General features: G+C 33.0%; 1 protein-coding gene across 1 annotated transcript in view; it reads right to left on the bottom strand.

Moving 5' to 3' along the window:
* Positions 1-21,569, bottom strand: part of LOC118741513 (neuroligin 4-like) — a 74,202-nt gene extending 52,633 nt beyond the window's left edge. The window contains exons 1-2 of the mRNA XM_036473544.1: positions 21,421-21,569; positions 15,907-16,070 (exon numbers count right to left, since the gene is read on the bottom strand). Coding sequence (XP_036329437.1) covers positions 15,907-16,070; positions 21,421-21,569 — 313 coding nt within the window. The remainder of the gene's footprint in view (positions 1-15,906; positions 16,071-21,420) is intronic.
* Positions 21,570-22,449: the final 880 nt, after the last annotated feature.

The raw sequence follows: 22,449 nt of genomic DNA on the forward strand, positions 1-22,449 counted from the left end.
AACCGATGAGATTTTGCAAATTTTATGCGTTTTTTTTAAAAAAAAAGGTATCAAGCTCTTAAAAAATCACCCGTTATAAATACATCAACATAAACATAAACCTATCCGCCTCGTCGCACCTTACCAAATTGTGTGTTTCGGAAAGGTATTCGTTTTTTTGTTGTTATATTTTTAAAATTATCTTAATGAGTAATCACATAATAAATGAATTGTTTTCCTTTCTACATAAATTTACATACTTTTTTATGTATTATCGCATGGCGCTTGTGTTTGGACCGTAGCTGCGTGATTAGAAATCCATTTAAAAATAATCAAGCGGACAGCAAACAACAACAAAAGAAAACATTCGTGGAACTAATTAAGCCAACAGACACAAACAAAAGCAAATTAATGCTTAACATCACTTTTTAAAGGCTTCCACGAAAATTTCAAAATTAAAAACAAATTCTAGGGGAAAAATTGTCAGAATTTTGTGAAACTTTTGCGACCTAATTGTTTTTTAATTCTCAAATTTTCGGGGATTGCTTTGAATATACTCATATATGTATGTAATACTTCTATATTGGCAGTATGCTAACTTCTCAATTTGTAAGCATTCCGAAATCAAAACGAGACAGTCTAGTACCGTTTTTGTGTATATATTGTGTACATGTTTATTTATAAACGTATGTGTACGTGTATTTGTACGTGTTTATTGATATATTGATCGATAGAAGTATTGTGTAAATATCGAGCCTTAACCGCCAAAATAACGTAAGCGACATTTTTTCAAAATTTTCTTTTTGATGCAGAAATGTATCTAGATGCCCTAGGAATATTTCTGCATCTAAAAGAAAATTTTGAAAAAAATGTCGCTTACGTTATTTTGGCGGTTAGGGCTCGATATACTAATCAAACAATTGGTTAAGTAACCCAAGAGCATTTCAAATTTAAATTATCTATAGATAATAATACATCAATAAATATATATATTAATATATTCAAATATCACACAAGCTTCAGTTGTCATGGCAACAGTAGCTTTTTATAAAAATCACCAATACATTTTCCAGTTTCGCAGCGATCCAGTAGCACATTTTAAAGTCATTGAGCCCCCTGTACTGGTCTCAGTAGAAAACTGAAAGTTGGTCTAGATATTATAAATAACAAAAGGAAAAAATTTAGGGGGTTACCCGTTTTCTAGGATGAATTTTTTTCCTCCATACAAAAATTGGACCACTCTAATATACATATATATAGCCCTCACCAGCTCACCACCATCTCACCACCATCTCACAATCACCTATTTATCTTTTTCAAGCAAATACCATGGATAGAAAACAAAATAATAACACTGACGACATTTTATTTTATTGCCTCACAAAAAGTTTAGCTCTGACGATTCTCAAGTGATTTACTAAATTTCGTTCAAAATAATGCAAGATAAAATAAAATGTAACTTCATTGTTGTGAATAAAATGTATAAGATAGAGTATAAATTCCCGCAGTTATGTCCACAGGCGGATTAGTGACATTTGATGTTGCTGTTTAGGTGATTTATGGAAGTGTGCTTGCCTCGCTTACAGACAAAATACGTAAATTTCAAAAACAAAAGGAGGGAAATTAAAAGTAAATTGAAAGTCAATAATCGACGTTTTTTCGTTTTATAAACATCAGCAGATTAGTTTTATAATCAAGTATTATGAATCACTAGGGACTATTATCTTCCGAAATCATCCAATTTTTAAGAAATGAAACAGAATTAGAAATTAAATGTGGATAAATAAGTTATAAAGGACTTTACGTAAACCGACATAATATTTTTTAAACAATAATTTTTCTATACTTAGAGCCACTAACTTTCCAATTTTAAAGTATAGTTAAATCATTAGCTAAACTTAACTGCAGAACTATGGAACTCCCGAAATTTAAAAACGAGGTTACCTATTTCCATGTTTGCATCGCCTTTGTAAGGATTAACCGAATGAGCAATTCTAAAGTACCTGAAGCTGCCAAAGTCGACCATTGAATTTCTATAGTTTGTTGGTTGGTCTTTCAGAACGGTAGCGACAAATTTCTGGCTTTTATATCACAAGCTTCTCAAAATGGCCGAGCCGAACGCAAGATATATGCAACTTATAAAATTGCAGATGGAATTAATAAACATGTTGCGAAATGCTTCACCTTTCTCCTGGAGCTTAGTGCAAAGGAAAAGAGGACGACCAAAGGCAAAAATATACCGGGACAGATTCTGTCGGTGCTTTACGTGGGTACTAACCTTGGTCAGGCGCGAAGCCTATCTATAGCTCTTACTGGAGCCCGGTTGCAATTCAACTCTATATATCAGGTAAACATAACGCAACTCTACTCGCAATTGGGTATTAAACCAAAGTAACTACAATTATAACGAAAATGAGAATAACCACAATTACTCTCCGAAGGGGCTTACCGCAGGTGGGAACAGATGCCAAGTACTCCCGCTCCCCGCAGTACCAGCATTAAGTGGTAGCATACTAGAAATCCCGAAGACAAAAGAAGATTTAATACGTTAGCGACGGAGCTCAAAGAACCCTTGCAAAATTTGCGCAATTCGCAACTTCATCATTACCTCAGTAACTTAGATGCAACTAGTGCCAGCGATTATTCCCTCTGGAAAGCAGCAAAAAAATTAAAGAGACCAACTCTGGCACAACCCGCTATCAGAATGGACAACAACCAATTGGCTTAAAGTGATCTCGAAAAAGCAAGCACATTTGCACGTCACCTAAAAAATGTGTTTACTCCGCACGAATTTGAACCCTCTCCCAATACTGCTGTAAGACAGACTCTCGAACAACCCTACTAAATGGGCCCACAAAAAAAATTCTCAAAAGCTAAGGTTAAGGAAGCGATCAAAAAACTCAAAGCTAAGAAGGCTCCCGGTTACGATCTAATCACTGGGGAAATATTAAAACAACTCCCGGAAGAAGGAATCACTTTCCTGCCTTATATTTATAACGCAATTCTCTCATCTGGTTTCGTTCCACCTCAATGGAAAGTTTCCCAGGTAAAAATGATTCTTAAACCAGGAAAAAGTGCTGACAAAGTTGAATCATATTGCCCAGTCAATTTGCTACCCATCGCCTCTAAAATTCTGTAGACTCTTTTTCTCAAAAGATTGATGGCAGTAATAGAAAAAAGAAAGACTATTCCTAATCACCAATTTGGTTTCACGAAAAAACTCAGCACAATCGAACAAGTTCACAGGCTTGTAAACTGCATTCACTCTGCATTCGAACACAAAAGTATTGTACAGCTGCATTCCGCGATATATCTCAAGCTTTCGATTGAGTATGACATGACAGCTTACATTACAAAATAAAGAGTACCCTCCCGATAGACTATTATATCTTTATCGGTTCCTATTTCAAAAGTCGATTTTTCTTCTTTAAGCAAGGCGAGGAGCAGTCTGCACTCTATGAAAGTTCAGCTGGTGTACCTCAAGGTAGTGTGAAAAGTCCCATCCTTTACCTGCTATAAGCATTTGATGTACCAGCATCCGAAGAAGCAATTGTCGGCACATTTGCAGATGACACTGTAATTCTCGCAATGGACACGCTTCCACAACTCGCTTCGCTTAAACTCCAAAATGGCCTAAACCAAATAACACAAATATTAATAGTAACACTTTTCGTAATAAACACTTTAGTAACTTAAGACGGTAAGCAAATTAAAAACTATAGAATAAACAGAAGTCATTTAATTGCAATATATGTATATATACATACATATGTACGTAATATATTATTATGTATGTATATTGTTTAATAAGTAAATTTTTTTTTTACGCTAATGAAATGTGTTTTCTGGGAATTTTTGTTGACTTTAGACTGATTTTAGGGGGTCTTGAAAAATATTTGGGCGGAAGCTTTTTGAGTGGTTTGCAACACTTCTCCTTTTTTATTTGTTTACAATTTTGAGTTTAGTTTTAATAACGAACCGAAACTTTAAAGTCCGAATTTATATGCTTTTACCCCCTAGGATTGTTCTATGCCGAAAATATATACCTCAATTTTTTTTATTTTGAAATAAAAAAATATTTAGGAGTTGCTAAAAGCGCTCAAAGTTTTCGATGGTTTTTATATAAAAATAACATCTTTTGTTAAAAATGGTATAGAATTCTTTAAATCAATATTTTCCAATCAGAAGACATTGTTTCTCTTTAGAATATTTCCAATAATAATAACCAATTATTTACTTAACCATTTTTTTCATAGTAACCAGTTTTGGTAAAATGTTAATCTGATTAATGATTAAAAATTAACGATTAGAATGTTAATCGAGATTAACAATTAAAATTAATTAAACGTTATCATCTGTACGATTAATGATTAAATTTAATCAGATTTTTTTTAATTGGATTAACGATTAATGATTAAAATTAATTAAACGTAATCATCCGTACGATTATTGATTAAATTGTTTTAATCGTTAATCGTCGGTTGTGATTACTATTAATTAATTTTAATCATTAATCGTTAATCCAGTTAAACAAATCTGATTAAGTGGTCAAGTTTGTCCGAAGTTGAAACCCAGCAGGGATTATATATATATTTTTTTTTTATTATTTTTTTTTATATTATTATTGGTATTATTATTATTATTATTATTATTATTATTATTATTATTATTATTATTATTATTATTATTATTAATACATAAACTGGGAATTTGTATAACCCATAGCACATGTGCGGATGGATATTAAAACCTAGTTTGCTTAGCGTCTGTTAAAATAGATCTGAATGAAAATGCACACCAAATTGCTTGGATTTATGAGGAAACCCCACATTGCCATACCCGATTAACTGGCCTTGTGTGCGCAGTAAAATTCCAGTATAAATTAATTAATCACAAAACCTACTTAATCAAATTAAGTCTTAATGATTAAAAATTAATTTTTTAATCGCAGTTACGATTAACTGTTTAATCAGATTAAAAAAATCATGATTAACTGTAATCGGATTGAATTTAATCGAATTAACTAATTGATTAAAAAATCAATCGATTAGTGCCAACACTGATAGTAACTATATTTTATAGGTCTGCCAAAACCAAAGAAAATGCAATGAGGGGACCATAAGCAAATCTTAAGAAAAAAAACTTTAAATAAACAATTGGGATTTTTTTATTGGAAGTCTCCTGAAGAGAACCAGAGTTTTCCGAACGAAAACTATTGATTTTCGAGAATTCTATACTATTGCTACGTAAAGTTGCTTTTCTCCAATATAAATTACATGGAAAACTTTGAGCGGCCTTTAAAAATTTTCGATTTCAATATAAAAAGTAGGGACATATTTTTTCGATATAGAACATTCCTAGGGGGTGAAAGCGCTAAAATACCGATTTTCCTTTTTTTACCACCCTAATATTCACACTTTATCTGTTGTTGCCAATTTCCATCCACTTTATCTTTTTTCATCAGGTGCGAAGGATTCCTGGAGTATTGTCCCTTCATTCAGCTATAACACCCTCCTAATTTCTACAGACACACCAAATGCTGTTCGGGTTACTCACAACAGAGTACCTTCAAATACATTCGCAAATATTTTCATGCTCACACTGACGTACTTAATAAGAATTTCGTGTCTAACCACTTGACCAGGATTGTAAGTGAAGATGTCCTACCGTCCTCAATGTAGTACAATTGCAAGTTTTATTGCGCCTTTTATTCTTTTATTAGCTTTCTTAGCGATTCTTTATGCCTTGTCGCTTACTGCATTAGTGCTGATATTAAGCGTTATCTCTTTCAAGGTTTATGCTTCCGTTCGCTAAAGTGTATTTGATTTGTTTTCGCAGCCACTTATTTATAACTATATTTTATGTTCTCGCCCAAATGCTAATCCCCACATTTGATGGCAACAAAAACGATTTGTGTGTACATTTGCTTATTTATGCTTCCTTTTAATCTATCCTTTTCCTGATACATACATACCTTTTTTTCATTATTGCATTTTATTTTATGCCTTACTCCCATCGGATTGACATTCGGCCCATCGGCTGTACCATCTTCGTTGTTATGGATAATTTATTTTGACATTGAAGACACATAAATAATGATTTATGGTTATGGTTATGCCTGCAAAAAATGTCTGAAGCAAATAAAGTGCAAAAGGCAGGGAAAATAAAAAAATAAAAAAAATGAAACTAAATTAGATTTACGTTCGCCTTAACGATCCAAGTTGGGTAGTTTGTTGTTGGCAGTAAAAAGGTCGCGAGTGCGTTTCGCAGAAGTAACAAACTTGAGATGAGTTTTCTTCTGAAAAATGTCATTTCAGATAGACTGAATGAAGTGAAGGCGTAGTTTTAAAATTTATGTTGTGAAATTTACTTCCTTTCTTTTTATGTATTTTCTGTGATGACATAATTACGACGATTGCTGTTTTGATATTGGCAATTTCTTGAAAAAAAAAATGTTATTTACTGTCTTTGATTGGTTTTAAAAAACGCTATAAATGATAAGTTTGAACCCTAAATCTTTAAAATTGTTTTTGATTTAACCACAATTTGACAAAAATTTGTAATCATGTAAACTCTAAACTTTTTCCAATGGTGTCAAAGTGAGTTTTTAGTAATGTTCGAGACAAGGCCATAACAAAGACTAATTCGAGTAAACTAAAGGAAAAATGTCTAAATTTTTAGTTTGTCCATCGTCTTAGGATATTTTCTTGGAAATTGAATTGACCCAATTGTGGTGATATTTAGTAAAAATATAGAACAAATTATATAAATATCTATCAATAAATTTTTTGGAGAGCCATTTTAATTTACATATGTAGATATGTATGTTACTATGTATGCAGTTCATTCTGCGTTTTTTTGTACAACCAAAAGCCTCAGACAAATACCCAAGTGAGACATGAAAAACTTAAGCAGAAAGTTTTGCTATGTTCTACACGACTTCACATGTATGTATTACATACTTACATATGTATGTATATATGTATGTATGAATTTACTTTCTCACGCTCAACCATATCCATATATGTAAATATATCGCTCATTTGCTGCAAGAGTTTCATAATCCAAAAAAATTAAAAACTCGATAAAACCTAAATAATACATATTATGTACATGTCGTTAGTTTAGTATGAAATGGGCCATAACTAATTAAAAATCCAAAATTCACTCTTTGATTGATTATGTTGCATTTCATCAAATTATATTTAAGTACCCACATCGTTTTACGCTGTATAGAATTGAAGCTAGTTGTTGCTTTTTAACATTTCAGCGACGATGTGGAACTATACATATGTATGTACCTATATAATAGGCATTTATATTCGTATATATCTATGTATGTATTCATGGTACATGCCCTCTTGCAAGCCCACAAAAACACCTACACTACCGTGGCAAATGCATAACAAAAACAAACTTTTACTGATTTCCCACGCCGATAAAACTTATCACTTCGTAAAATATTTTTTTTTGTGCAATTTTTCATATTTTTTTCACCTAACGTATTGATACATTTGTATGTACATATGTTCATACAAGTGTATATTAAGTGTAACATAGCCAACATGTGTATATACGTTGAATAGATTTAGTTTAATATTTGCTATAAGTGTGCTTTTTCAAAGTTATTGAAGTGTGACAAAGTCGGCAATTTAGTTGGGAAGTGCAGAATATTTGTATACAGTTGTACTACTACTAGGGATATAAAGTTTTTCACTTTATACGATCCCGAGATTTTCGGGATGTCATTAATACAATCTATATTGTTTGAGAACCTCTCCTACCAAAAACGGGTTTGAAAAGTAATTTTTTTTTTTATTTAAAGTGTCGATTTTATTTTTTTTTCTCGCTGACGTCAGCATTTAATTTAAAGGACTTGCAATTTCACAGATATGAAAAATTCGAAAAATCATTTAAAAAATTCAATGCAATGCAGAATAAAAATATGTGTACCAAATGAGAGAAGAAATGTCTTTAGAATTAAGAAAAAAAAATAAAAATTTTTAGATTCACAAGGACGAATGGGTAATTTTTTATGCTGATAAAGTTAGAAGGACGAAATTCGAGGATGTTATCGAGTTTTTGTAAGTCCTTAACATAAAATTTTCCAAAAATAAATATTGCATAATTTCAAGAATAAAATTTTAAAATAACATTTTCAATACTTAACCGTCCTTATGCACCGAAAAATTGAATCTGTTTAAAATCTACAGAATTTTCTCATTAATTTTGAATAACTTTTGCATTACTCATATCAAAGTGAAAAACGCAGTTTTACTATATTTGGCCCATGGTTTCGCGAATGTATTAATTTTTGTGTGTAAAATTATTATCGCACGTTATTATATAAGTATATATATTGAGCTAGACCTTTAAACAAAAAAAAATTTATTATTAAAAAAAAGAAATATAGCGTACACTGGTCAAGAGAAGAAGTTTCTATTATTTCCATTAGGGCAAATCCCGGGATTTTCGGAACCTAAAAAAGTCCGGGATCCCGGGACTAGAATTCCTAACTACTACACATAAATACTAACATATATGCAAGTTAGGGTGGGTCAATTAGTACAGGAAAAACCCTAATCTTCGAAAAATTCTGAGAAATAAGTTCTGCCAAATAAGTTTGAAGTCCGCGCAAATTGATGTCAAAATTTCAACTCCAAAATATTTAAGAATTACTTCCTTTTTTTTTAAAACAAATAAAATTGCATATGTTAAAATTATATGAGCAGATCAAAGTTTGTTTATTAAAACAATTCATTAATCTCTTTAAAGTCTTAAAAAAAATTAAGTGAAATGATATGCGTTGAGCCCTAAAAAGTCGTAGTTGATTTGAAGCAGTGCCTGGCAAAAAACCCCCGCACATATGCAAGATTTTGTATTATCATAAAGAGCCAGCTAAACTAAGAGTTTATAAAAAAAAAAAAAAAAAATTAACTTCAATTGCCTAGACTATGCAAATTGGATTGACTAAGAGGACGACGCTACTTTCTTTTAACCTCCACTAACTGCAAGTATTACATAGACGATATTTAAACTTGTGCGGCGTTGACTGCCATCAAATTGATGTTCACATGCAACTTGATGAACGCTGGGAATGGGCCATAAATCGAAATTTTTACAGCGAAATTTATGTGTATATATTGCTATCACCGCTAAAAAAAATTTAAATAAAGAAAACTGCAAATACATTGTCGCCACAAACGTTAAAGTCCAAACATATGCCAAACAAATAAATGAGTAACAGAAACCGAATTTTATATATCCGGTGCAGGTATCAAATATCGTCACTCCAACTTTCTCTCAACTACTTAAAAGTTTATAAAAGTGTTATCTATTTTTAAGAGATTGTTGTAAGTATTAACTTGGAGTAAGTGAGCGTCCTCAGTTATTGAAATATCGGAGTTTTCATATATCTGAAATTTATCGTTATACGGGAAGCGGGTCTAATTTTTGTCCGATTTGAATAATTTTCGGCGAATTGATTTTTCGTACCAAAGTTATTAAGTATACCGAATTTCAAAGAAATCGTTTGCCGAGATACATATTTGTGGTCACAAGTTTTAGGCGCCACGCTTAAAAATTCTAAAATTTATAATATCTTAATTTTTCGCACAATGGTAATTGCAATTATCGTTTTTGATCGATATTTTTTTCCATATTGTTTTCGATTTTGATATCATCAGTTAAAACCAAGGACCCATAGTTGAAATAAGTATTTACGATATCTGAGTAATCTGCATGTTTGTTTTTAAAATATTTATTTTTAAATATTCGCATAGAGTTTTCAAGAAAAGGATTAATGAAATGGTTTAAATAAATCTACATTATGCACTTGGTTTACTTATATTGCTCTGACGTATGCAATATGAATTAAAAAAAAAGTTTTGTTTTTATTTATGGGGTTGGAATTTTCACATAAATTTTTCAAAATCATTTCTGACCAATGATTTCATTTCCGTAGATCAGGTAAGTTTTTGCTATACTCATTATAGAAAAAAAAGCGACCCAGGCTAATGTATGTATATACATACCTACATATGTATGTAGGTAGCAGTTTTTGTTAATGGCAGGCTTCCAGTGTTAGTGTTCTAGTTTCTTTTATTTTAAGATGTGTACATACATATGTATGCATGTTTGTACGAGTATGTGTGCATTGCGTGCGTATTTCATTGCACATTTACAATAGCTTCTTTCCACTTAGTGCGCTCGGTGCCACATATTTTCTCTTGCTTTCTCCTCATCTTCACTCATTAGCAACACAATTGCTTTCATTATCATTTCACTTCGATTTTTCTTTTATGCTCGTATAAGTTTCTTGCTTTTCATTCTTTCTTTGTTTTTTTTTTTTTTGATCGTTATTGTTTGCCAAGTCTAAAGCTGAATTCAAAGTTTTGCAAAAGTTTGTAACTTTCTGTTTGCTCTTGTTTGCATTGTCGTTGGTTGGCCTTTTTGCACAACAAACTTTTAGTGAATATTCGATAAATTTTGAAAAAGTTGAAAATAGTCACTTTGCAGCTTACTGCTTGCAAATACATTTCATACATATGCATATATGTATGTACGTACATATGTACTTACAAACACATTACATACTGCGAAAATAGTACGCAAGTTTGCGTAAATTTTTTAGCATTTTGTGTAAAAGGCATACAAATTATGAACAGTCACAAAAGACTTATGCCGTATTTCCACAGGGCCTAAAATGACAAACAAATTATAATGCCCAAAGTTTGAGTATTAAATTATCGTAGGTATCATTGCGTTTAGAGTAAAAGTTGCCAAGTCATTTTCCAAAAGGAATTTCTTAAATGGCACAAATTGTTTTGCATTTCAATGCCTAGTGAAAATTTGACTTTCCAAATTTAAAAACCTGTATCTTTGGTTACAAAAAATTCTATTTCGGCTATTAGGCAACATAAAAAATATTGAATCTGAACTTGAGCTAACTTCATGAAACTACATCCTCTTCTTTATTGGCGCAGTAACTGCCTAACCGATTTCGGCCGAGTCCAAAACAGCGGAGGAAAGCCCTACTCCACCTGGAGGAGGCCTTCCTCTTCCACTGTTGCCAGCATCGCGACCTTCGTTAAATAGTTTCAGAGCTGGAGCGCTTCTGTTCACGACCTAGCCAGTGGAGAAGCTGAATTATTCCAACACGTTGATGTCTGGATGCAAATCAGTTGAGTGGAAATTGTTGGCTAATTGTTTCCAGCAAACTGCTTCAGTGCATAGCAGCAAGTGCCACAACGATTTATTTTAAAGCAAATAATACTAACGCAAATCCATAGTAAACATTCTCAGATTTGATTTCATGTAATATTATTTGTTTTTTTTTCTGGATCTTTATTTTTTCTATTATTCCAATTTCATGTAGTATATATACCGCAAATTAACTTTTCCCCAAACAAAATTTAATTTGATTTCTTTAAGAAATCATGTGACACCCATATACATAAATAAATTAATACATAGCGAATTCTTAAAAGGAATTCGGCAACCATTTGTTGTAGTGGTCAAAATGAGTAAAAAATTGTGAGTCCTTTGTATATTTTATGCTAATTGCTACAGGATACTATCGAATAAGCACAAAAGAAAAGTAAATGTATGAATAGAAATAAAAAGAAGCAAGCGCAAAATGAAAGAAAAAGGAAGAGAGCGCATAAAAAAAGAGGGTCGCGTAGCGTAAATAAATTAAATGAATTTGAAAAAGTGACAGCACGTCACCTTTATTAGAAAAATGTTAATGCACAGCGGATACATGCGCGAACTTATACTAACACAAATACATAAAATTAAAAAAATCTAGATAAATAATAGTCAAGTAAAAAGTATAGCTGCTGGCTAGGTGTTGGAATGTAATGAAAGGTGAAGTAATCGTGGGGAGCTAAGATAACGGGAATAATGAAAATTAGTTGAAAGTAAATGTAGAACAAGGAAAAAGATGGAAAATAGAGGAGGGGTCAACTGAACAGAATGGGCAGGGAACTTATCTTTTTGTTCAGTGGAGTTTTATGAATCTTTGTAAATACTCGGTATCTACTTTGCAGGGTTTTAATTGTGAATTGAAATGGAGATTCAACGAGAATTAATTATAGATGGAAATTAAATTTGTCAGCTTTAATTAAATTCACTTTCTCTCAGTTCCTTATTGGGGGGGGGGGAGATAAGATAAAATGAGAAAATTGTTCAAAAGTAAATGTAAATATGTAAACATTCTATATTATAAAGTAAACACAAATAAGAAAGTTTAAAATAAAAAGAAGCAAATCTAGGTTGGATCTTGACGGAACTTTATGTATATAAGGAAATCGTACGAGTTGTTAAATTATTAAAAAAATACGTGTATTTTGGTTGAAAATGTTGGCACACTTAGCTTAGACAGTGCATTATCTTCAGTTTTGCATAAAATATTTCATTGCGAAATTGTACTTAAATGAAGACTTCAGAAAGATATGCCTAAAGAAGTCACACGTAGTTGTGTATGTAACGTATACGCCAGGTAGCACCGATTTCATTCTTTTTCATCTGGTGGCACCATAGCTTTATTACTCTAGATTGATTCGTTTTGGCAAAAAGAATATTTTCACCGTTTAATTTAAACATTTTTAATTATGTTAAACTTGTAAAATTAAAAAATCCTAAAATTTCAAAAATTACAAAATATCTGCGGCACACTTTCTGCATGCTGCTATTTTTTTTAATTTGGCGGCACACTCTTGAAAGTTCACATATACATTGTACTCGGTGTCAGCTTTCATTGCCTCTAATATAAAGATTCTATCTAAAAACTTCCCAAAATTATTAAAAAAAAAACAACTATCATTTTGTCGAGTGACAATGAAAATATTAGTAATTTCACCTAATTAAACGTTTTAAGGATAAAGCTATTCCAATACTTGATTTGAAATCTATTAATTAAAATAAGTGCAAGAAGAATGCTTTAGCTTTTTTCTGGCGAGGGAAAGTAGTGATACTGAAAAAAAAACTCGTGAGATTTTTTCATATACATACATATCCAGTACTATAAAATTCCATAAAGAGTGGCAACTCTATAACCCTGAAAATTCGAAACTCGATATATTTCGAAAATTCCTTGACCCTAAGGCTTTGATGCCAGCTTGACTGTAAACAACGAAGATAAGTTTAGAGTGAGCTAGGTCGATCGTGTTTATGTCTCAGCCTGAAAAATACTGCAGTGGCATGCCCGACAAGGTCAGCAGGATCCTGCTAAAGATCTTCATATAATTAGTTCTTGCTACAGAGGTGGCGAAAAACTGCTGTGTGACACAAATCGGAAGAAAGCTCAGTCAAGCACCCGTAAGTGTTGGAGCGCGATATATATTTTGTATATATTTATTCTAATGATTATATTAGAATTCATGTTGGAAAATCTCCTTAATTTTAGATAAAAGAGTTGAAACTATTATAAAATGAGCCACAGACAGAAATTCGTAATTATTTCCCATTTTTTTTGTATTTAAAATAAATGAAATCGTTTTTCATTTGGGGCATATTATTTACTACATATCCTTTTAATGAACCCATCAACTCATACCGACAAAAAAACAGAATATTTGTGTATAAAAAGGGATGTGTGTATCTATATATATATGTGCATTAGGGTGGTGCAAAAATACATATGAAAAAGGATAGTCGGAATTTTTATGCCCTCGTCCCCTAGAAATTTTATATAGTAAAAAAAAATATATACCTCTTTTTAAAATTAAAAAATATTTAGAGGTTGCCAAAGCGCTTAAAGTTTTCCATGTGTTTGATTTAGGCAAAACCCATTTTTTGTAGAAGTGGTATAGAATTCCTAAAAATCAATATTTCTCGATCGAAAAACTTTATTTTGTATTTATATATAACACATATATTTTTTTTCTTTGTGGAATAATCCTAGAGGTAGGGAGCATTAAAATTCCGACTTTCTTTTTTTTTAGACCACCCTAATGTACATACACATATGTACATAAAGTGCCACATAAAAATGAGAAATGAGTCGTTATTTTAAGCTACATGAACAGTCATCAAAATATACATATTTTATTTATAGCAGTCAATCTTGTGAAATTATGTGTCATTAATTTGTGGCAACATCAGCAGCAGCATCACCATCAGCATCAGCTTAAAATGAATATATACCAGCATTTGTACAAACATAATCAAAGCCCTCAAAGGCTGAAGGCATTTCTAAAAAAGTGCTGAAAAAAGGAATACAGCAAGCTGAGTAAGTGGAATGTGGCATCAGCGAAAAAATGTCAACGGAGGCAAAAAATGGGTTAATGTGGCAGAGTCGAAATACAAAAAAAACGGCAGCTCGAGTTGAGTGCGAAAAAAACAGAATGTCTATTAATAAGGTTAACACCAATACACAGTAACGGCTCGAGTTTATCAAGTTTACCGATATGGTTGACTGTTTGTGTACACCGCCCCTCGAAATATTCAACTGGCATTTGAACAATTTTTGGTTGCTACCTTTTACGCCATTTTCGCTTTTCAAACATCCGACAATGGAAGGAGCGAGGAGTACACGAATTCGTTGTAGTCTAAGTTAAACTGAAACGAACAATACGAAAATTTTAACTAGGCGTAAAAAAAAGTGTATTCTCTTTCGCCGGACTAAATGGCGGAAGTAGCGGAGAGAGCGCTGAAAAATATGTAGAAATAGGACACAAAAAAAAAGATCGAAGTAAAAATAAACAATGGGCTAGGCCAGTAGCGGAAAGAAATCGATTTTAGTTAGGTAGCAGCTGAGCAAGAGCTATGAAATTGAGGCCAAAATTAATGCCAGCTGAAAGCCGGTAGCAAGTTGGAAAAACAACAGCTGCTGCAGCTGCGGCTACTGCAACGACCTAAACTAGGCTGATATGCGTCAAGTGCTGCGGTGCCAAAACAACTCAAGCAGTTGCGACAAATTTTCTCAAATCACTACCCTTTGCAAGTGTCAACAAAGTGGCGTTGCCATCGAAGCTAACGCCTGCCAAGTGTAAATAGGATTTTGTTTTTTGGCAGATTTGCATGCCGCATTATAAGCGATTTTTTTCTGCCTACTTTACATTTGTATTTTCGACTAACAATAAGTTTCAATTTTTTTGCTTGATTGGACAAATTTTAAGCTGTAAATTTAGCCACTTGGTGGTGTGTCGTATCCCATTAACAGAGGGTCCCGTTTCTCAAACGATAAAAACTTAAAGCTGGAAAAATTATAAATAATGAGGATGTATTTATTTAAGCAGTTGCTTACGAAGGCTGCAAAATAAAAATGATGAATATGCAGATGAAAAAGAAGAGCGAGTGATGTTGGAAATCTGTTCAACCGCCAACAATTTTTTTTTTTTTTAACACTTAAAAACATCTCCGCATTAGACATACAATTTTTAGTTTCCTCGCAGAAAAAAAAAAATTAAATTCAATAAAATACATAACCAAGCCATTTCCAAAACATACAACTCCTACCACCACCTCCTCACCACTTAACTACGCAAACAGTAAAATCCCTTAGCAAATATTTTTCTCAAAATTATAAATAAACACGCATTTATTTGCATATGTATGTATGTATGTGTTTCATGCCTCAGCATTATAAATCTATAAATATTTTTGCATATCATGCCATAACCCAAAAACTCTGCCATGGTCCATAAGTTCACTTGCCACTTTGACCGCTGCCAATTGCTAGCTGACGACAGTTGCGTTTCCTGCAATCCCCACACAATGCGGCTGCGTTAAATAGTCCCTTGGGCAATCTACAACAACTAACAACATTTGCATTTAAAAATTTACACACACACACACAGAAACTAATGCCTGTTCAGTCGCACCTTCTTATTGCTATCAATATCTAATAATATATACATACAAGTATACATATTGTGTAGGTGTGTATATACAATGCCTGCATTTCGGCGGCGTATCACTTACCTTGTATGGGCACGTAAATATTCAAATAAAGGCAATCTTCCGATTGATTTTGCAGATATGGCAGTAGACGTTTCAAATACTCCAATCGTCCCTTGGGCATTCGCTCTAAAGCGGCTGTCTCATTGCCGATATCGGGTAGGCGTTGCGGACAAACTGGGCTAAATCTGTGTGTGTGTGAAGAGAAAAGAAGAAGATAAGGTTGATTGGTAAACAAATGCAAATATAATACGAAGACAGACATTGAGAAAAGAAAATGTACGAAATTTGGCTTTAAAGGAATATTCCGTTAAAGTTTCAGAGTACGGAAATAAAAATTAAGTGAAATTATAATTCTACTTTTTTAGGTCTGTTTTCACGCTGGCTTATTTTCATTATGGGCTTTTTTTAATTCCGTATATATATATATATATATATATATATATATATATGTATATATATATATTATTTTTTTTGATTCTGCCAGTTTGGATTCAAAGCGAATTTTATTGAAATTTACTCAGAAGTATGTTTTAGTTTGAAATAATGTCACTGAAGAAAAGGTTTTTTTTGATAAAATAGAATCAGCATAAAAAAAAAATATACCAAAATGTACGGGGTTCACACTTCATGCGTTTGTTTTGTTTCAAATTTTCAGGGTTAATGGATAAACATAATTAATAAATAAATGTGGAAGTTGAGCTTGATTAATACATTTTTACAGCACAAAAAATAAAAATAAATGGATTTAAAATTTTCCAAATATCTCGAGAATGGGGCGAGAAAAAATTTGAAAAAAATCACACAAACACACATCCAAATTCTCTATGAAAAAAAAATATTTTTAATTATATTAATTGTTTAGGTGATAAATGTTAATTTCTTAGATACATTTTTTCCCCCTAATGAATTTAAGACTACAATACCTACATAATGTTTATAAACAATACATTATAGATATTAAAAGAAGAATAATTGGTGGAGTCTTTATTAGAGCACCAGAAGCCAAATCAACAATTTTTAGAATATTTGTCTGCCTGCCTGTCTGTATGTTTGTACGAAAACTAATACATGGAATTGCATTCGGCTTTCACCGATGTATTGCTTAAGGTGTTACTTAAAATATAGATAAAAAAAATTGGAAAGTTCGCACCTGTTTGAAAATCGCACTTTAGGTAATTTGATAAGAAAAGTATATATTTCAACATGGCCGTCAAAAGAGAGTGATTAAAGAAGGCTTAGGTACAGCAGACAAAATTATTTTTAGAGTTTTGAGGTTAAATTCAATTTTGCAATATCGAGGTTTAGGAAAGTTTGCTGCCGAAAACATTTTTGAAGAGGGTAGCCACCCGTTTGAAAAATTGTATTAAATTAAATTGATAAATTAAATGAAATATTACAATATGGGTATCAAACAGCACCAAAATACTTTTTAGGCGCTGTGAAGCACGCCGGCTAATTGCTAGTTAGTAATAAACGTTAAAATTTCTATATATTGTTTTTCTTATATATATAATAACTAGATGTATTAGCAACACGTACAAATTTTTTTGTAAGCACTTCATATTTTTTAAGGACGTATTAAACAAATATGTAAAAGCTATTATGCTTTGATAATCTGGCGAAGTCCCCAATGTCGCTCACTATGTTTTCTTCGCCACCTTTACTCGAATGAAGCAGTCAAGTTTCCATATATTACTAATTATGTTGTTGTACTAGCAGAATTCAAAACAGAAGTTCATATAGGCCGATAGCACTGCTTGGATCGATGTAATCATTTCGCGTTGGATTGTCGTGAAGAGGCGCTTCATCCATTCCTATACTATAATTTTTCATGAGCTTGGGTTTGTTGTAGTTGATATAGTAGTCAGATGCAACAATTTCGTGTAAAATAATAATTGTCGCAATTAAACAAGCTTAAGTATTTCTTCAGGAATATATAGCCACATAATTAAATTTTTAGGTTTATTTCGTCCACTAATTGAAAACTTTTATGAATTATTTATTTTAAATTTAAATCGATAGTAAGAGGACCCTTAAGAAATGATAGAAATACTCTGAAAATAAGGAAAAATGCGGATGAAAACTTTTATAAGTCCCAAAAAATGACAAAAAAGCTGTGTGTGAACATATTCAGAAAAATTTCTTGCTTTAAATAAGAAAGCCGTGTAAGGGCTTTAAAAAAGTTAACAGTCCGTGGAGTAGATTTTCAGATTAACCTTTAGCGAAGGCTTATATGAAAAAAATAATTCATGGTCTTGACGGATTGCAATGCAAAAAGAGAAAGGAAATAAGTAAAGTGCTATTAATGAGGCACACAGATACAAAAGTTATCTTTTTCGACGTGATTATTTTTCAATCAACTACAGCCATTTCATAATTAAAAAAAAAAATAAATAAAATATTTCGGCCCACTATGTGCCACTTAAATAATAAAATCTGTTTGAAATAAACTTTTTAGAGGAATGAGTTTAAAAAAAAGGCAAGATAGAGCAGCAAGTATCAATTAATAATTTTCAGCCTTCAAAAGAATACTTAATTAAAAGAGCAGCATTTTAATAAGTAGAATAATCCATACACACTAACTTGAATGAGGAGCAAACGTTTCTCATTACAAGTCTTAAATTTTATCACACTGTTTCAAAAGTACGACACAACTTTGAAGACTTATCAGCGACCCTTTGTTTGTTGGCATAACTTTATTACACAAAAGGAAAGGCCCTTTAACAACAATTTCAAAGATGTCAATAAGTCAAATACTTACAATTCGGTTTTAACTTTGGCCCAAATATTGAAAAGAAAAAAACATTTACTTGGTCAAATGTTTTGATCTTTTTTGTAAATTATATCATCACAATTCATGTTTTTAAGGCGGCTGACATGCATAATCTTCGTTGTAAGCAAAGAAAAATATTTTTCGAGAAAAAGGAAGGAAAAGCACTCAAACTTTTTCGCAAAGATTCTAATAATTTGGGACAATTCACGCAGCTGTCAAGTGCGCCATCAAAGCTTATAAGCTATTTAATTTTTTGGCGTTTGATTGGTTGTCTCCCAACGCTATGATTTAATCAACTTAGAAGTTTTCTCTTGAAAATTTTGTAAATATTTTAAGAAGTTAGCTAAAATTTTAAATTGCGATTGTGATGCAATTACCTTCGTGACTGGAATTGTAAGCTAGTTGATTAATAATTCAGTGAGATTCTGGGATACTATCTACTTAGCTTAGATCAAATGGTTAAAGTTAAATTGTCACAATAGATATCAAAGAAATATTAATTTCAAAGGAAGCAATGTGCATAATGAATATATCTACCAAAAATGAGGCATTCATATTTGAATATCTAGACTAATTTTTACGACTCGACAATACTGGGATTGCTTAGATACTCTCGTGCTGAAATAAGTAAACGACGAAAATCGTCGAAAACTATCCAAGATCCAAACAAGCCAAGATTTTCGATACGCATCGACTGTCAAAAAACGACTTGAACTCGACACGACAATAGCTGGATGGGAAGCTCCGGCCCATCTCGAAGTCGAGAACAAATAGTAGGGCTGTATATCGCATAAACGACATAATGTAGAAGCTCAAAATGTTAGTCTTCCGGGTTATCGTCTATTCTGGGGAAGTCTTTAAACTTACACACTATTTAGTCTGCAAACTGCGGATTGGCTATCAATCCTTGAAAAACGGAGCCCATATTGTGCGCCAGGAGATATACAGTGCCATTTACCGATTGTGTTGAACTAGGGTCTAATTTGGACATGAAAGAAACCTATCCTGCATGCCAGTCGTTTCTCTTCTGTGCCAACTGACGCCAATTAGAAATTCCAAGTGAAGCCAAGTCCTTCTCCACTTGGTCTCTCCATCGCGGTGGGGGCCTTCCTCTGCTACCACCAGCGGGTTTCCAGTTGAATACTTTCAAAGCTGAAGCGTCGATGTCTATTCGAACGACATGGCCAAGCCAGCGGAGCCGCTGTATTTTAATTCGCTGCACTATGTCTATTTCGCTGTAAAGCTCGTACAGCTCATCATTAAATCGTCTGCGGTACTCACCATCGCCAACGCGTAAAGGCCCCAAAATCCTTATCCCGAATACTTCAAGAGCAGCCTCATCGGATGTTGTTATTGTCCATGCTTCTGCGCCATATACCAGCACAGGCATGATGAGTGACTTAGAGAGTCTGGTTTGGTTTTCGTACGTCGAGAGAGGACTTTAAATTAAATTAAGTCAGCATATAAGACATGTGGATGTTCGGTGTAGCTGGCCACCGTTAGCTAGAAGGCATTCTGCAGCATCGAAAGCAGTATTCAACCAATCCACCGCCACAGAAGAATTTTATTTACTGTGGGATAGGCTCTGAGTTGAGTAAATGCTGAGAACTGGCTACTGAGAGCTTCAAGCGGGCAGAATTTTTCAGTTAATGGTTCAGTAAAAAGTATGTTAGGTGGTAATTTGACTTTTCCTTATTCTATTCCGCTAAACTGAACTCTTTTTCTTCTCTCTGAGTTAAGGATACAAAAGTTCATATGTAATTACATTAAATGTGAAATAAGTGAAATTTACAAATGGTACTAGTGACTAGTAATACGCGAAAATACGATAATTGCGTTAGTACGAGATTTTTCTATGTGTGTGTGTATTTCAGACCGAAGTCATACCGAATTTTTCGGCGTCTGAAATTGCTGAGATAAACTAATACTCCCTTTCCCTTCTCGCTTATGAAAAAGCGGTTTCAGACGGTCTAAAAGACTAGTGTATCGAGACTCGATAAAAGCATATCGGGTGATTTAAATAAATTATATAGTAGATTCTTACATACGAAGAGACCAAGCGAATGCGAGGGTGTGGGCGCGCAAACCTTTCAGAAGCGTAGTCAAAGAATCTGCACTGATTAGTGGAAAATTGTTGCAGCACGTAGACAAGAGTTAAGGCAATATAATGTTTTGCCTTGTTTAAAACTTTGTTTGTTCCCGAAAAGTTCTTCCGCTTTGAACAGAGCTTAACGTATTAGATAAAGTAAATCCCAAAATCACGCACGGAAGATTCCCATCGTATTTTCTTACTGTTAGACATATTTTACATGATGTTAAATTTTTGGGTTGTTCATCAACTTTCAGGTAAATATTTTCCCTCAAATGAAGGTGAATTTGAAGATTTGATTTTCTAATCCTGTCAGGAGTGGTTCTTATGAATTCATATAGAAGAAACGTACTTGTAAGTATCAAAAATGATACACAGGTTATAATTATGAATTTTACTGTATGATCGACCGGCGGTTAAAGAAACAAATATTTTCTGTTCCAATGTTATCCACTAAATCAGTAGTCCATGGAACAGCATCGGGCTGAAATTCGCTATTAAGTTTCAAAGACTAAAATAAGTCTCTTTCCTCTATAATGAAGCTTCACGAATATACCTGTTGCTTTTCCTCAGCTAAATAATTCCTCCATCAAGCCCATAGTTATAGCCGTTAAGAATATGTTGTGTATTACTTAGTGAAGAGTATCGGATCCGACTTTTCTGCTTAACTTACTTGTGAGCTGTGTGTGGATATAAGCAGTTAGTTGAGCGAATCTTCCTTCTACTTGGATTAGCACCAGCGATTATAGTAGTGGTGGCGATAATACTCTCCTCCGCTCTCTGCAGCTTGTCACTGTTTACCGGCTTAGTGGTCTCATGCATATGCCTGAGCTGTTAGCCTTCATATAAGGTCGAGGCTACGCAATGAGCGGCAAAGCGGCGTTTAGTGTTTTCAACATAAAATCTTTCACTGCATAAATATTTTAAAGCTAGTTAAACATTCGGAATTTAATTAAATTTTTCTTCACATAAAACCGCAACATTTTTTTATTTTGTAAAAACAGTGACTGCTTTGAGGCTGCCTATAAAATTACACCCTAATAAAATCATGTTAGCTTACGCTTCAGCAGTTAATGGGTTTATGTGCTCAACGCACCAGTTAAGTGGCGAGAAGAACAACTACAACAACTCAAGTAAAAGTAATAATTGCATAACGTGCAACCACAGTTTTTGTAAATACACAAACAACAATTTATAGGAGCTACAGCAACTCTAACACTTTAAACTAAAGTCGACAACTCAACCAGATCAAACACGAGCTGTGCCGGGCCGCGTGGGGGTAATGCTGTTTCAGCGAAAATGAAATGAAAAATTTTCCAACATTAAAATCTTAATTTCGCTTTTTCCAGCTCAAGTGGAAAGTAAAGTAGAGTAGATGAAGAAAAGAGCTACAGTAATATGCTGAGTGCCTAGGAGTAGTAGACCAGAGTAGAGCAATTGTAACTGTGTAGGAAGTAGTAGTAGTAGCATAACTCACCTCTTAAAAGTTATTATTAAAAAGCACACACACACACACACACACACACACAAATAATAAAACAAGCCAGTGTAATTACATTCAAGTGAAGTAAGAAGCAAATATTAAAGCAATCTAATCTAAGACACAAGCAGCCACGCTACATTGGAAAGCACATTTATTGGATGCAAGAAAATCGTACCTTTATGTAGGGTTGGTATTCAGAAAATTCTAATGTAAAAAGGC

Source organism: Rhagoletis pomonella, unplaced genomic scaffold (assembly GCF_013731165.1).
Source record: "Rhagoletis pomonella isolate Grant_MI unplaced genomic scaffold, Rhpom_1.0 Rhpom_scaffold_00001, whole genome shotgun sequence".
NCBI classification, from domain to species: Eukaryota; Metazoa; Arthropoda; class Insecta; order Diptera; family Tephritidae; genus Rhagoletis; species Rhagoletis pomonella.